The sequence below is a fragment of the Anser brachyrhynchus genome (assembly GCF_964034855.1).
Source record: "Anser brachyrhynchus genome assembly, chromosome: 7".
Taxonomy (NCBI): domain Eukaryota; kingdom Metazoa; phylum Chordata; class Aves; order Anseriformes; family Anatidae; genus Anser; species Anser brachyrhynchus.
Window position 1 is genome coordinate 11027737 of NC_137701.1, and position 13986 is coordinate 11041722.

At 46.1% G+C, this 13986-nt stretch overlaps 1 protein-coding gene and 1 long non-coding RNA gene across 6 annotated transcripts in view; one reads left to right on the forward strand and one right to left on the reverse strand.

Annotated features, from left to right (window-relative positions):
* The first annotated feature begins 5098 nt into the window (after positions 1 to 5098).
* DRC11 (dynein regulatory complex subunit 11) overlaps positions 5099 to 13986 on the forward strand; it is a 109094-nt gene continuing 100206 nt past the window's right edge. For 2 of the 5 annotated variants that reach the window (XR_013953527.1, XM_080599458.1), the window contains exon 1: positions 5108 to 5687. Coding sequence is in view for 3 of the 5 variants with exons in the window: in XM_080599458.1 (XP_080455584.1) it covers positions 5677 to 5687 (11 nt within the window). In the remaining 2 variants the exon portion in view is untranslated. Of the gene's footprint in view, positions 5688 to 13986 lie in introns of all 5 variants that reach the window. The other 3 variants (XM_080599457.1, XM_080599456.1, XR_013953526.1) reach the window with 3 other exon arrangements.
* LOC308198008 lies at positions 6424 to 13979 on the reverse strand. The gene is made up of 2 exons (XR_013953529.1): positions 12381 to 13979; positions 6424 to 9043 (listed from the first exon to the last, which is right to left on the reverse strand). It is a non-coding gene; the product is annotated as an uncharacterized lncRNA (long non-coding RNA).

The window sequence follows — 13986 nt, forward strand, 5'->3', positions numbered from 1 at the left end:
TAAAGTGTGTGAACGGTTAGAGGATCTGTATATCTTAAAAAGAATTGAAATGGGCCTGTCTGGAAGTGCCATTTCACATTTGACGCTGAATACGTCTTCACATTACACAACCAAAAGAAATGCTACTTATTTCCAATATTTGTTTTCCAGAATAATATAGAGGTGACCTTTACCCTCCTAAGTGATTAAAGCTTGACACAGGGTTTGCATTAATTTATTAAAAACTTGCTAGGTGAAGCCAAATGTTAAAGCCAACTAGTTTTCTAAAACCTCTGCTAACAAATTACTTGGATAATCGCCAGAAGCCTGAGTCCAATCCCTTTTTCTATTTCTTTCTCACCAAAAAACATCTGGTGTATGTTAATTGTCAATCTGTATTGACTGCAAGATTTATTCTGGTCGGCGACTTTACGAACAGCATCGCAGATAATTAAAAGGCTGAATGCTGATGAACAATTGTCAATACTGAAAAAAATCAATATGCTACCAGATGTTTCCTAATGATAGAGAGCTGACACTATTTGAACTGGCTCTTTTGAAAGCTTTAATTTTATTGAACAACATTTATTTCACGAGAGATGATTTGGGGTTTTACTTTTTAACAAAGAGAGAAGTGGAGTGTGGCATGGCATTTAATATCTGGCTGAGATTTAAAACGCACACTCCTTATGAAGTATGACATTTTATACCTGAAACCACAGGAACATTTCCCACATTTAAGTGATAGAGGAAAATTCTTCAAATTAGATTTGAACTTTATACCTTCTAATTCTGCTCCAGTCCTCCTCCTCCACATACCATGCTCGGGCCTGATGAACATGCTGGTGCTATATCAAAGTCTAATAGACCTGACTACCGACAAATCCCCTTCACTTAGCCTTGAAGTAAGCAGCAAACCTCCTGTAGATCATGGTAGTTAATGTTAACTGGCAAATAGCTCAGAGACTCATCACACGACAAAATGAACTGGTCAGCGCAGCCCTACTGGCAGCGCCATTCCTCCCCAATATCAGAGCATGCAAGGATGTGAGCTAGAAGTCAGCTCTGAAGCCATAATGCAGTCCTAAGTCCCCAAGCCTGCAGTGAAAAGCCGCCCACAGCTCCTTTACGCACGTTAGTCCGAGCCTAAAGGGAAACCAAACATCTATCTGCAAGGAAGCCTAGAGCAACAGCTCGCCAAGCTTGTCTGAAAGAGCTCCTACTTCTCCCTGCCCTGAACACACAAGTTCGCCATGTAACTGGATTGCAACCAGGTCCCCATTTGGGAACAAGCCCTACTAGATATACAGACCTGCTGCATGGGCAGCCACAGCCACTGTCTCTCACAGGAGGCTCCTCCAGGATGAGAAGGTCACCTGCGCTCTGGGCTGGGGCTCTGGACAAAGGCAGTTGTCAGGTCTAAAGCCTGCAGCAACATGCACCCCCACGGCACTTTCTTTGCAACCCCAGCTTCATCCAGTGTGTTATCAGCATGCAGAGGGGCCCCTTCGAGGACTGCTCACATTGTCAAGAGATGCCCCTTAGACCTGATGCGATCCCACACTGTACTGCAGGCCAAAAAAATGCAATACCCACACTGCTATTTGGGGTTACATACTGATAAATGCTGCCACAACATCGAGAAAACCTTGCAAGTCTCCCATCCCAAAGGAACGAATGAATTTGGCCAAAGAGCCCTCCCACCCCTCACGCTGCTGGGTCTATTCCAAACGCCGACCGACACCACTTCCCTGAAATATTTCATGCTCAGAAATATTTCATGCTGTGCCCCACATCCCCATGGCAAAGCGAGCAGTAGGACTCCCAAGCTGGGGCCCAAAGCCTCCGATCATCTATCCTGCATGCTGGAGAAAGCCCTTACCCAGCTTTTGCACGCTCTTTGGGGCAGCAATGCACAAAAAAAGCACTCCTCCCTCAGTACTGTGCCTTGGGGCACAATCCAGACCTTTGTAAGTGCTTTGAAATATGAGTTGCAAAGGCATAACATTTTTTCTATTATGTTCCTCGCTTTACTTTAAGCCCCCACTCAATAAGAGACAGGTGCACTAAGCTCTTTGCCAGGGACCTGAATTTAGAGGAACAAGGCCCTCCAGTTTTAAAAGTTATCCTCCTGTAAGCTCACTAGTCGCCTATTAAGCTTGTAATAAAAGGCTTTTTTGAAAAATGATGGCACCTAGTTTCCAAGGCAGCAGAATTTTTAAGCTCGTATTTGCAAGAGCCTAAGGAATTACTGACGCCAAAAGGAATGCGCTGTAGAAAAACCATCACCTATTCCTGCTGGATAGATTAATATAACATGGTTTTATTTTTTAATGCAGCGTGATCAGGACAAGAAGTCACTATCGATGCTATACGAAAATATACAATGTGTGGAAAAACAACTACAAATCCCTTTAATTTCTGGTTGTAGTGAGAAGTATCAGCCTGTTGCCTGTAGGAATTGTCAGAGACGCGTGATCCTGGACTGGAAAGACTGAGACACTTCACAGTATCGACTGACTGTCAATGATCTGCTGGACTTCAATTACAATTTGGTGTGTGCCTAGATCTTTTCTGCAGACATGGATCAGAGAGTAGGACCTCCCCTGCCCCAAAAGGCTCACAATCCACACGACATGAAGGAAGCTCAGAAAGAGGCACAGAACTTGAAAGAGGGCTGTGGTAGCTCCACGGGGAAAGACTGGATGGGAGATGAAGGAAGGAAAAGGAGAAGAAAGCTGAAGAAGGGAATGGAAAGCAGCTGAGACAGACCCAAGGCAGAGATGCAGCCACAGCAGAAAATACATCGCCAGGCAATCATTTGAGGATGAACAGCCCAGGCAAACCTGCACCATTTCACTTCAAATCTTTACTTGAAAGCTCAAGGATTCAACAGGAAACCTACAGTAAAACAGAACATCTCACACTCCTCAGTTTCTCTCCTGATAAATGTGTATTTTCTTAGCCTAAACCAATCCCTTTTCCTCAATCATACACTACTCTTATTTCGGCTACAAAGCAGGCTCCTTTCCCACAACAAGAATATGAACTCTGTGTATTTCATGATTGATTTTACTGCATGACTTTTCTCAGCAAAGTGATTCACTCTTTTCAAGTTCCCTACCAGGTGATGAAAATGAAAAGCCCCTGAACTTTTACACAGACTTGTGCACATCACTTTTTGAGGCTCAATTTCCCATTCTTAAAAGGAAGATGCTTGGTTTCCTCCAACTTTTTTTTTTTCTCTTTTGGTGGGAGAGGAAGAGGGGGAGCAAAATGAGCAATGTGCATTACTTCATCTTTCATACCGCTTTCAGCAGAATAAAGATCATCCTTGCACTGAGGTGCTAACAGAGGGCAATGAATTCACATTAACATAGTATCAACACCAGAGTGGTTGCCTTTCCTATTAGACAAACCTTACTTCCACTGTGTGGCTCACAAAAGGGAAGGTCTTTTTAAGATCTTTTTTTCATGCATCATGAACTGTACACAGGCTTTCTCACTTGAGGCATCGCCTTTGCCATCCACATCATTACAAGAGATCTTGTCATTTCCCATTTCAACTGATTCAGAAAGCTTTGTGCTTTTTAGTCTCAGGCACACACGATGGGTTTCTTAGCTATTATTTTAGAAGCTATTTTTGAGCGACATGTTGTAGAGTACAAGAACCACAGTAATTTTCTATTAGGACTGACTCTTGAATTTATTTACTGAAACACAAGTGTCATTCCGTTTCTCTTGGTGATCTGGGAACTGAGCAAAAGAATGAAAGGTATCTTGAGGTGGATGAGAAAATGTATATTGCTTGGGGGTTACAGCCAAATCGGTCCTTAAAACCACACACACTTACGGAAACAGTATCACTGGGACTCTGCAGGTAAAACCCTTGGCTGAAAAAATAACTCAGAAGGAAGCGCTGGCCAGATGCCCGCAGTAATGGAAATAAAAATGTGAGGTTCCCATTCGGACTGTGGAGTTACCGTGGTTAAGGTATTCAGTGAGAGCAAAATGCAAACAAGTTACCGATGTAGAAAATCCCCTGACCTGCAGGTGGGTGAGAATCAGAAGACATTGAAAGGAACTAGACAGATGTCTGATGGAAATGGAACCAGCATGAAGCAGTGCTTTCAGATTAACACTGCTAATTACAAGCGGATTTTCAGCGTCCTCCGACCAAAAGAAAAGGAACAGGTACTCAGTTCACATAGCGCCAAACCACCAGTCCAACAGGACACCAACAAAATCACGAGACTGGCATAGCCATCACACAGCCTGAAAAAATAATGCGTCTTACATGCTTTTTATTATGGCCTTGGTTCTTCAAGGCTTACATTTTCAAAATTTTCTCCAAAGCCATGGGGGCTAGGAACTTTATTTTGAAAACACTATAGCCAAGATTCTCACCTAATTATACAAGCCAGGACTTCAAGAAAAAAAAAGGCAAAGGAACACGGACACACAGAGATTTATGGCAAAAAATGTGATCGCTGGCAAACACTCATTGTCCCAAGCTTCTCTATTTTTTCCTTCCCCACCCGCTCTGTGGAGGGGTGCATTTTTTCCCCAGAATGATGTGCTGTAATCCTGTCTTGCTAGCTTTTATTTTTCCCCTTTTAAAGGAGGCGGCCTTTAATGTTTTGTAATGGATGCTTCTCATTCTGTATACATGCAATAAATTAAAACGGAATTATTTTTAAAGACTCCAGCTTCACCACCATGTAAGTGGCTTGCAGGGCTGCCAACGAGCCATTGTTTACAAGGAAAGGAAACAGCTGTGTAACCCTCGCTGCCAGCCTCCTACAAAAGCAGGGCTCCAAAATTACGGGTGTGATTTTATGGGCCGCACTGCAACACGCTGCTGTGTCCCCCCTCACTGACGGGGGGGGGGGGGAGCTTGGGGGTAAAAAAAAAAAAAAATGAAGCCAGAAAAATGAGCAAATTTTGCTACGCATGACTGCGTGCCAATAGGTGGGCTGGGTGTCCGGGACGGGAGGCAAACGTAGCCGAGTGCGTGCTCGCTTCTGAGCAGCCCTCTGCCTGCAGATGTACTCGATGAACACTGCCGAGATGAGACTGAAGAAGGAAATAAAAACACAAGACAGGTTTCCATCTGCTGTGAGGGGGATATATATATATATATATGGGTTTTTTTTAAGTAATAAGTGTACTGAAAACCACTAGGGAAGCTTGCCTCAATAGTAACTCAGGGGAAAGAAATAGGAAAAAGATGAATATGACTGGAATAACCCCTTGGGAAGATTAAAAAAAAAAAGAGAGAGAGAGAAAAGGGGGGAAAAGTGAAGTAAGTAAAAGGGAGAGGGAGAAAGGGGAGGAGGAGAGAGAAAGGCGGGAAGGAGAGAGGAAAGGGGTGAAGAGGGGTAAGGGAAAAAGGAGGTAAAGAGAAAAAATAAAAGAAATAGCAGGGAATAAAAAGAGAAGAGAGAAAATGGGGGGGAAAGAAGAGAAAACAAAAAGGAAAATAAAAAAAATAGAATAGACGCACGCCGCTCTCCCCTCAGGGCCGCCCCGCCCGTTCCTCAGGCAGCGGCGGGGCCTGGCGGGCCCGTGCCCGCCCCCATCTCCGTGACAACGGCGGCGCGGTGCGGCCCGGCCCGGCGGCAGGGCCCTGCCCGGTGCCTGGTGCTCGGTGCCGGCCCCGTCCCGGTGCCCGCTGCCCTCCCGCCTGGCCCCGGCATGTCGCAGGCGTGAGTAGCGCCGGGGGGACCGGGCCGAGCCCGGAGGCGGCCGGGGGGGAGCGGCCGGGGAGGGCTTGGAGCCGGCGCGGGGCTGCGCGGGGAGCTGCGCGGCTTGGGGAGAAAACAACCCAAAAATTGAGACCGAGCCCCCAAAAAGGATCCTGGGCCCTTTGGAGAGCGCCGGGCTCATCCCCACAAAGCCTCAGATCACCAACAGAAATATTATCCATACCCTGATACGACCTATCCCGAGTTAGGTCCTCTTCTGCTCGCCAAACACACTTTTTCCTCCCTTACAGACCAAAGTTTGCACAGATGTTTTTTTTTCCCCCTCTGTAATGAACTCCTCATGCTTTCAGCGCAATGCAAAGCCTCACAAGTTTATTTGCACTAGCCAGACACCGATGATGGCATCGCATCAAAATGTCTGCGAGGAGCCCTACCCGCTCCTCCAGAAATACCGCCCATACAAAACCCACCCCTTACGCTTAGGAAGCCTTCCTCCCAGACCCCGGCTCTGTGCCAGGTGAGACCCCGGAGGGTTTAAAACACCCCTCCAGCTCTGAACTGGAGCAGCTCCACCTTCGGCCTCCCCGCCTCAGCCTCCAGCCACTGCCTCAGCCGTCCTCACACGCCCGGACGCCGCTTCTTTTCCAGCCAGGCAGCTTACTTCTCCCAGCTCAGGAGAGGGGTGAGCTGAAAGGAATAAGGAAAAACACCTGCAAGGGTGCTGCAGAGTGTCCAGAGGCTCTGTCCCAGCACCCAGAGCCAGCCTCCGGCTGCTGCACGTTCAGGAAAGGCTCAATTTGGTGGCTGGCTAACCTGGTGCAGGCCCTGGCCTGTAGCGCAATAATTGTGCCTCGAACTGGCACTGTAACTTTGTTAGGGGAGGTTTATAAAATCATGAATGGGTATCTAAACTGCATGGTTTAAAACAAGCAGAAAACGTAGCGTTTGACCTCTTCGCAGGAGAGTTCTCAGAATCTGTTGTTCCTGCTGTCTGAAATACAGCCACTCTTACTTGGGCTTGATTAACACAGAAGGAATTAAACTGAGCGTAGCTGAAGAACTGTCGTGCTTCCACAGTTTGGTTTAACTTAGTTTAATATTAATAGAGAGAGCGCCCTTTACTTTTCCTGCCGCATTGCCAGCCCTACACAGTAAATCCATATAGACATGATATGCATCTCTACACCACAGGACAAAAATATATGTACACTCCTGCTCCCAAACGAGGTAGTGATACTGCCAAGGGACTCCAGTTTGACATTGAAGCTGCTTGGCTCACTTACTGCAATCCCGCTGTAGCTGTGCACATTTACAGCTAGGCGAATTCTGCCCTTCATAAACACGAGTCTGAATATACACCAGCTCACCAAGCACTGCATCTGGAGAGCTCAATTTAAGCAGCAGACTAGATAGCTTTGTTTCATGTATTCTGTGCCTCCCTAGACCAAGTTTTTGGGGTAGTTCATGCTCTTTATTACCTCCCCAGCAACTAGATCTGGGTTATCACATGAGAATCACACAATTCCTTTGGGAAGAAAAAAAACGTGAATCCATAATCCTCCCAAACACTCCAGAAAATAAAAAGTACTGAGTTCTTAGTTAAATATATGTAGGTTTAATTTTATGATTTTTAAGTGGTTGAGGCTGACAGGGCTGGTATGCCCATAAGCATTAAGATGAACGTTCAGTATTCACAACTTGGTGCATCCCAGCACAGAGCTGAACAGAAATCAATGCTGATAGTTAAGAAATAGGAGAATTCTTTCATTTTGTCCTAGGCTATATTGTTTTGCAAGGTATAGTTAAATATTGGGAGCAGGAATGGCTGCCTAAGTTGCCATGTCATGTGGAAGCCAGCCTCCATCCTACAAAGAGGCAGGCACATCAGTAAGCCACAGCTGAGTTCATAACGCAGATTTTTCAATACTGTACAGTCACATCCTGTGTCTTGTATAGAAAAGCTGCACAGCACATAGCTTTTTTCTTCCCCCCCCTCCTCGAGTTTGAGGTAAACTGCTGCTTTTCGGACATCTGGAAAAACAGCTGGTATGCACAGAGAGAAATCGCACGCGCCTTGTGCAGCCAGTTGGACGTGCCAGAGTTACTAAGTGCGCACGCAGGGCAGCTGCCTCGCATGCACTGAATCTCCGAGCAGCAGGACTGGCAGTATTGCAGCACAGCATCACGCTGCACACAGCCTGTATGGCGAGGGTTTCAGTGTTTTTCACCCATGTAAGTGTTGACCATCCTCAAGGCCCTGTGATTTTCACGGAGGTGTGTTCTGCAGCTGGTGGAAGCACATTGTTCCCTGCTGTAGTAAGCTTTGTCTTTTTTTGGGGTTGTAGGCAGGACACTCAAAGTGCTCGGCTACATCCCCGCGGGGCCGATAAGCTCCAGCGGCCGGCCAAAAGAAAAGTTGGCGTGTCCAGACACGCTCGACATTTTCTAAGGACAGTTGATAGCGCTCACAAGAAAGCACGCCCATTACATTTGCTGTGAGGTTGATTAAGAGGTGCTCGATGTATCCCACTTCCTAAAGTGCTCAAGCCCCAGCATTTGCATACAGATGTACATTTTGTTCCAGACATTGAGCAGGAGATTTGCGTAGGTGTTATTGCATTTGTGTTTTCCTGCTGCGTTTCCTCCTCTTTTATGAATTCGCTTACCATTTACTTGACCTGTAGATTCTTGACCGGTAATTTCTTAACTCACCCGTACAGCCCCAGTCCAGACATGTTCAGAGCCGAGTCTTGGCACTGCTGCCATTTGTACCAGGTTTTAATTGGCTGCAAGACATTTGCCACTGCCACCAAGGAGCTTTAAACAATCCAAAAGCTCTAAAATTTAATCTCATGTCACAAGCAGAACTTACATAAAGTCAATGGTTAAATATTAATCTAAGACAAGATCTTCAGCGTTTCCCCTTCTGCTTCTGACAGAAGCGACCAAAGGAGAGCTATGTACTTTATATTACATCCCCAAAGCTCAGTTAAAGAAAATGAAGGTTGCAAAATCAAGCACTGAAAATGTAAGAAAATGTCAGAGTGACTTCTCTTTCTCTCCCCTGGTGTTACGTGGCTGCAGTATGATGTAGTTCCATATTTTGTGATCACGTCCTGTTTTCTTCCCGTGAGGCCCAAGCCTCATGCAGTGATTGGGCTGTTGTTGAATGTTTCTTTTTATCCCGTCATCCAGCACCTGGCCCCAGGCCATATTCTTCAAATTCCATCCAAACACCACAATTATTAGCTCCCTCCTGGGCATTCTTATCATGTTCTCGCCAATACATCTCCCAAACATTCATGGATTCATCTTCGTCCCTTTTTCCACCCCTGGCGAGCATCAGTGTCTTCCCCCTTATATTAACGGAGGAAAACAGAGACAATCAGAATGATCACCACCAAGACTCAAGGCTGCAACTCTCCCATGCCTACAAAAATCTTTTATCCTCTCATCACCCTTTGTTGTAGTACCAAAGACTGGAACTGGAGATGACAGAAGTACAGAGCTGTTCGTGCTGTATGTGTTTTCTGCCCCACTCACAACTGAAGCCCGTTGAGGTTTATCCTTCGGTTTCCTCAAATACTTCAAGCTGTAAGACATCGCAGCTAGAGCGAGCATGCTTAGGGGAAGTCATCTAGCAGCCTTGTGTCTGCCACCAGCTAGGCAGTTTGGCATAATTAGAGGCTATTGTTGTATTAGGAGCAAGGCAGGCAGGCCTGACCGAGCTGGGAGCCAGCACTGCTCTGGACCACAAGCTAAAGGCTTTTAAACATTGTCTGAATCAGTTCCTGCTTTAAGGCCATTTCTTTCTCATTCTTACAGGCCACACTGATCTGCTTCTGTCCTATAACACATTTAGCCCAGCAATTGCCACGCAATGCTCGAGCAGGTTGTCATGGGGTTGCAGGTACTCTGCTGACGTGAGTAATCCAGCAGCCAGCCCAAGCCCGGTGATTTTTCAGAAGAGAAAAGCAAGGCAGCAGCTTTTTTGCAAGCCCCTTTTCCTCTCGGGGCCTCGCTTTTTCCTCCAACCTTTGTCTCCTATTCCTTTATTTTTACAAATGCTGCAGGGCAGGGTTTCCCTGCCTCCTGTTTGCCCAGGGCTTAGCACAATGGCTGACCTGTCAAGCACCCAGAGGAGACCTGAGGACCCTGCGCATGTTTCCTTGTCGCTCAGCCCACCCCTCGGTTGCCTGCAGCCCTGCACGGACACCGTGACTCCGCATACAGCCTCTGCTGCCTTGATTCACGCTGTATATTCTGCAATACACACCACAACACTCATAACCAAACAAGGGAGTTTCTACACTAGGTGGCTAAAGAGAGCCGCGCCAGCTCAGAGTGAAGTTTTCGCTTCCACCTCTTCACATCAGAAAATGCTGTGTATTTCCGCGATTGGAGTGTGGGAGCTTGAGGCACTTCTGCCCTCGGAGGACACCCCAGAAAAGCCAGGCATCAAGACAGCCTGGGTTCATCAGCCCGTGTATGAATCCAGACTGGCGCAGCTTGGAGCACAAACTGTGCCACGGCCTGGAAGAGCAGAAAGCATTCCCTTTGGCTGCCAAATAAGAGAGACAATTTGGAGGAAAAGAAAAGAAAAGAAACAAAAGCAACCCCACTGATGCCAGATTCCACTCCTGGCTCAAGAGTGGTCTGAGGGACAGTTTGCATGCTCAGCACAAATCCTTCCAAGAAGGGTGTGCTTAAGTCTCAAAGCCAGTTCAACACAAGTAGGCAGGCTAATCTCAGCTGTACTGAAAACCAACAGATTTCTCTAAGTGTAAGAAGAGATGGGTCAAACAAACATGTAAGGCTAAAGGGCCCTGGAATATTAAAAATGAGGCAATGCGTGACCTGCCAGGATTTTAATCGTCTCTTTATAACTTCAGCAGAAAATCTTGTGTCTAAATTTCACTCAAAATAAGCAGATCAGGAGCAATAAAAATGAAGTTGAAGCTGGAAGTCATGCAATGGCAAGAGTCCTCTTACACACTTGTACTAGGCTCTGCTTCCACTTCGTGGGAGTGAAAAGAAGGGATGCTGGTGAGGAAAACAAGCCCTGACTTTCCCTCCCCACTGTAAGCTGCCAGAAATTGCTCTGGGGGCTCTGAAGTTAAGTCACTTAATGTGTTTTTTCCCTCATCCCATTATGTGGGATAAGCATTGCTTATTTTTCCCATAGCACTCCTATTTGTAGTTGCTATGACAATTTGCAGCATCATTTATACACAGACTGTTTGCAGAGATCAAGAAACCGACTTCCTTCTTTCCCAGGTTTTAATAAGCTTATGCCTTGAGTAGGGAAATCACGTTCAGTCCTGCAGATTACCAGCAGTAGCAGGCTAGTCGGGTGCTCTAATCCATCTCTGGTGCAATATCGTCCTCAGGCACGTGTGTAGCTCACAACCCAGCCTTTACAGAGTGGGAATGAACCTACCAGACGAACCAGCATCAGTAAATAAGGAGCCACGGCACTCGAGGCTGTGCTGTATTCCCCCTTCAGCACGTGGAAGCAATTGGAGGGAGTTTGCAGCTTAACGCAGAGAGACACTGAGCAAATTGGGAAAAATCCAAATAGGATTTGGGGTTGCATGCTGTCTGATTAAGAGGCAAGGAGAGTCAGTCCCATACTTTGCTTTTAACACAGCATCTTGAGGACGTGCACTGCTACTCCTGAACACATTTGTCCCTAAGCAAAGCGTGACAGTGTTCAGGGGCAGCGAGATGCACGCTCTCTGCAGTCACTTCTTCCTCAAACCTAAACAACTCCTCGAGAGCCAAGTCCTCCAGCAAGGGCTATAAACACCAAGCACATCTTATCCTTCAAACTAGTCCAGAAGAGCTCTTATCTGGACACTAGGAAACCCCAAAATAATTATTTTAAACTGGATTCAGGGAAAGGAAGCAATTGGCAGTGCACATCCCCTAGTTTTTAGTCAAGGGGATCCAAACAGACACTCAAATCATCCTTCTGCTGGCACTGCCAACTATTAAATGCCTGCAATTCCCAGCCACACAGCTCTCAACCCCGAAAACTCTAGGGCCAGAGGTGTTGGTTACCCTCCCTGCAGCAGGCTCACAGGAGCCACCAGCCTCCCGCAGCTGGAAGTTCAGCGGGTCCACCACAGTGCTTCATTTCTGAGCCTGCCCCCTCTTCTGCCCTCATTTACACAGGACATCAGTACTGCAAGAGCTCCAACCATAACATAATATCCATAATCTTAGCATTAGACCCACAGCAACGTGTTTGCAATCATCTTAGTGCTGATCTGATAAACTAATACTTTATGGAAACGATTACATCCCGTTTGCATGGCCTTATGTTAATGTATTCTGAAGGATTAGAGCGCTCCTTCCCTCCCCGCCCTAAAAAAAGTCATTCAAAATAGAAAAAGAAACTGGATATTTGCTGGCTCAGCAGGGGGAATCACTTGACATTCCTCAGTTAGAGGAGAGAGAAAGAGAGGTTTTTGTGAATTGGAGGGGCCGATTGCAGAGCTAGTTCATGTTTGGGTACATTCTGGTGTCTTCATGCAGTAACCTGTGCTGGAAACACTCTAGCCCAAGGACATCACTGTTCATAAATCAGCCATATAGCTGTGGGGACAGCCTGCGGACCTCCTCAAAGATTTACAACCTCCCCACTATCAAATCATCCATGGGTAGGCAACAGCTAAGTAAGTACAATACCACGTTGTTTCCTTCTGCGCTGATGAATCTCATCGGTTTATGTTCTTCCGTGGGCTGGCTTCGGAGTAAGTGCACAAAAATCCCATTGATCAGCTGGCCAAACCACCAGGTCAAATCTAAGGGTCTTGTTTAAGGCCATCTTTGACCCCTTTGCTGGTTTTATTTTGTTTATCTCCTGCACCTGGGTTAATTACTGCAATTGAGTGATTCAGTTGGTGTAATGGGATGTAAATGAGGGAGGAAAAAAGGAAGGGGAAAGACCTGGGTGGGCTGCAGAGGCAGTAGGAAAAGCAAGTCCAGCTGCATCCTGCAGAAACCCAGGTCAGCTGAAAAGCATAATATGCACTTAAAAAGTTAATGGAGCAAATTCAATGGCAGAGTTTAGATTGTTAGGGGGTTTGGGTGAGTGCTGCGGCGAGTCCCAGCAGCCCGGGAAGCGTCCTGCCGGGATCGGGCTGGGGCAGTGTCCTGCTACCCAGCATTCTCTGGTTGTGGTTAGTCCGTACTCTGATACCAGAAATGATAAGGCCAGTTGACAGAGCTCCCACCTAGGTGTTTATTATCAAGCACAAGCAAAACTAGCAGTTGCCCGGCTTTCTTGTCACAATTAACACCAAGCACACCCTCAGTGCTGCGTGGATCAGCAAGAAGTCTGCTCTGAAAGTTGTTTAGTGGAGGCAGAGCAGTTTGTTGTGATCACCTTTCTTGGCAGGGTTGACAAACCTGCTGTTTGGGCTCTTTTCTGAACAAGTCATTGCCCAGAGTTCATTTCTTTATTCAGCATTGGTCTACCTTACTGTGAAAATCCACTGACAGCCCGCCCAGCAGAGCTCAGCCTATTCACACCAAAAGTGCAGAAGTCCCCAGGTAAATAGCATTATGGCTTCTGGAAATGAAGCTGGCCTTAGGTGACATCTTCCATGTCACATAGCTCCCTAGCCACTGGACCAGACATGTAGCAATTGCTTGAAGTGCAACAATTGCTTCCATAGAAAATAAATTAATACTTTTCTTCCCTTCAGGTCTGAAATAGCACACACAGCCGCAGTGTAGCATTGGCACCAATACAGTCCTCACCCTAAAATTAACTCAGAACAACCATTTCAGAAAGGCAGGAAAGCAGCACACCCTTTAGCAACATCAAGTAGTCCTCATCCCAAACATGGAGAGACCTAAAATAGAATTTTCCCTATTCTAAGGGCTTAGGGAGAGACACCTTTTTTATGAAATCATCTTCTCACTTAACACAGTTGAATGAAACTCACTGACTGCCCTGTCAGGGTTGTAGCTTAAAGTGGATGGTAAAGATGAAGTCAAAAAGTTTTTAACATTTGAGGTTTCACTAATAAAACAGCATTTTTAGATGCTGTTTAAGCAATAAAAGATGTTGTTTAGGCAATAGATGCCAATTTTTAAAACAACCCAAAAGAGTAACCTTGCTAATGATTTTAAATTTTAAAAATTAACTGCAGTTAAAATCCCTTTTGGAAATACAGTGGCTTGCATTTCCAGACTTCCTTTTCTGAGAAATCCCTGCTTGTAGAGTCCTGATAACATTGCGTGCTGGCTCTTGCTGCTGTGTCAGGCTAAGACAGTCTCCTCTTTT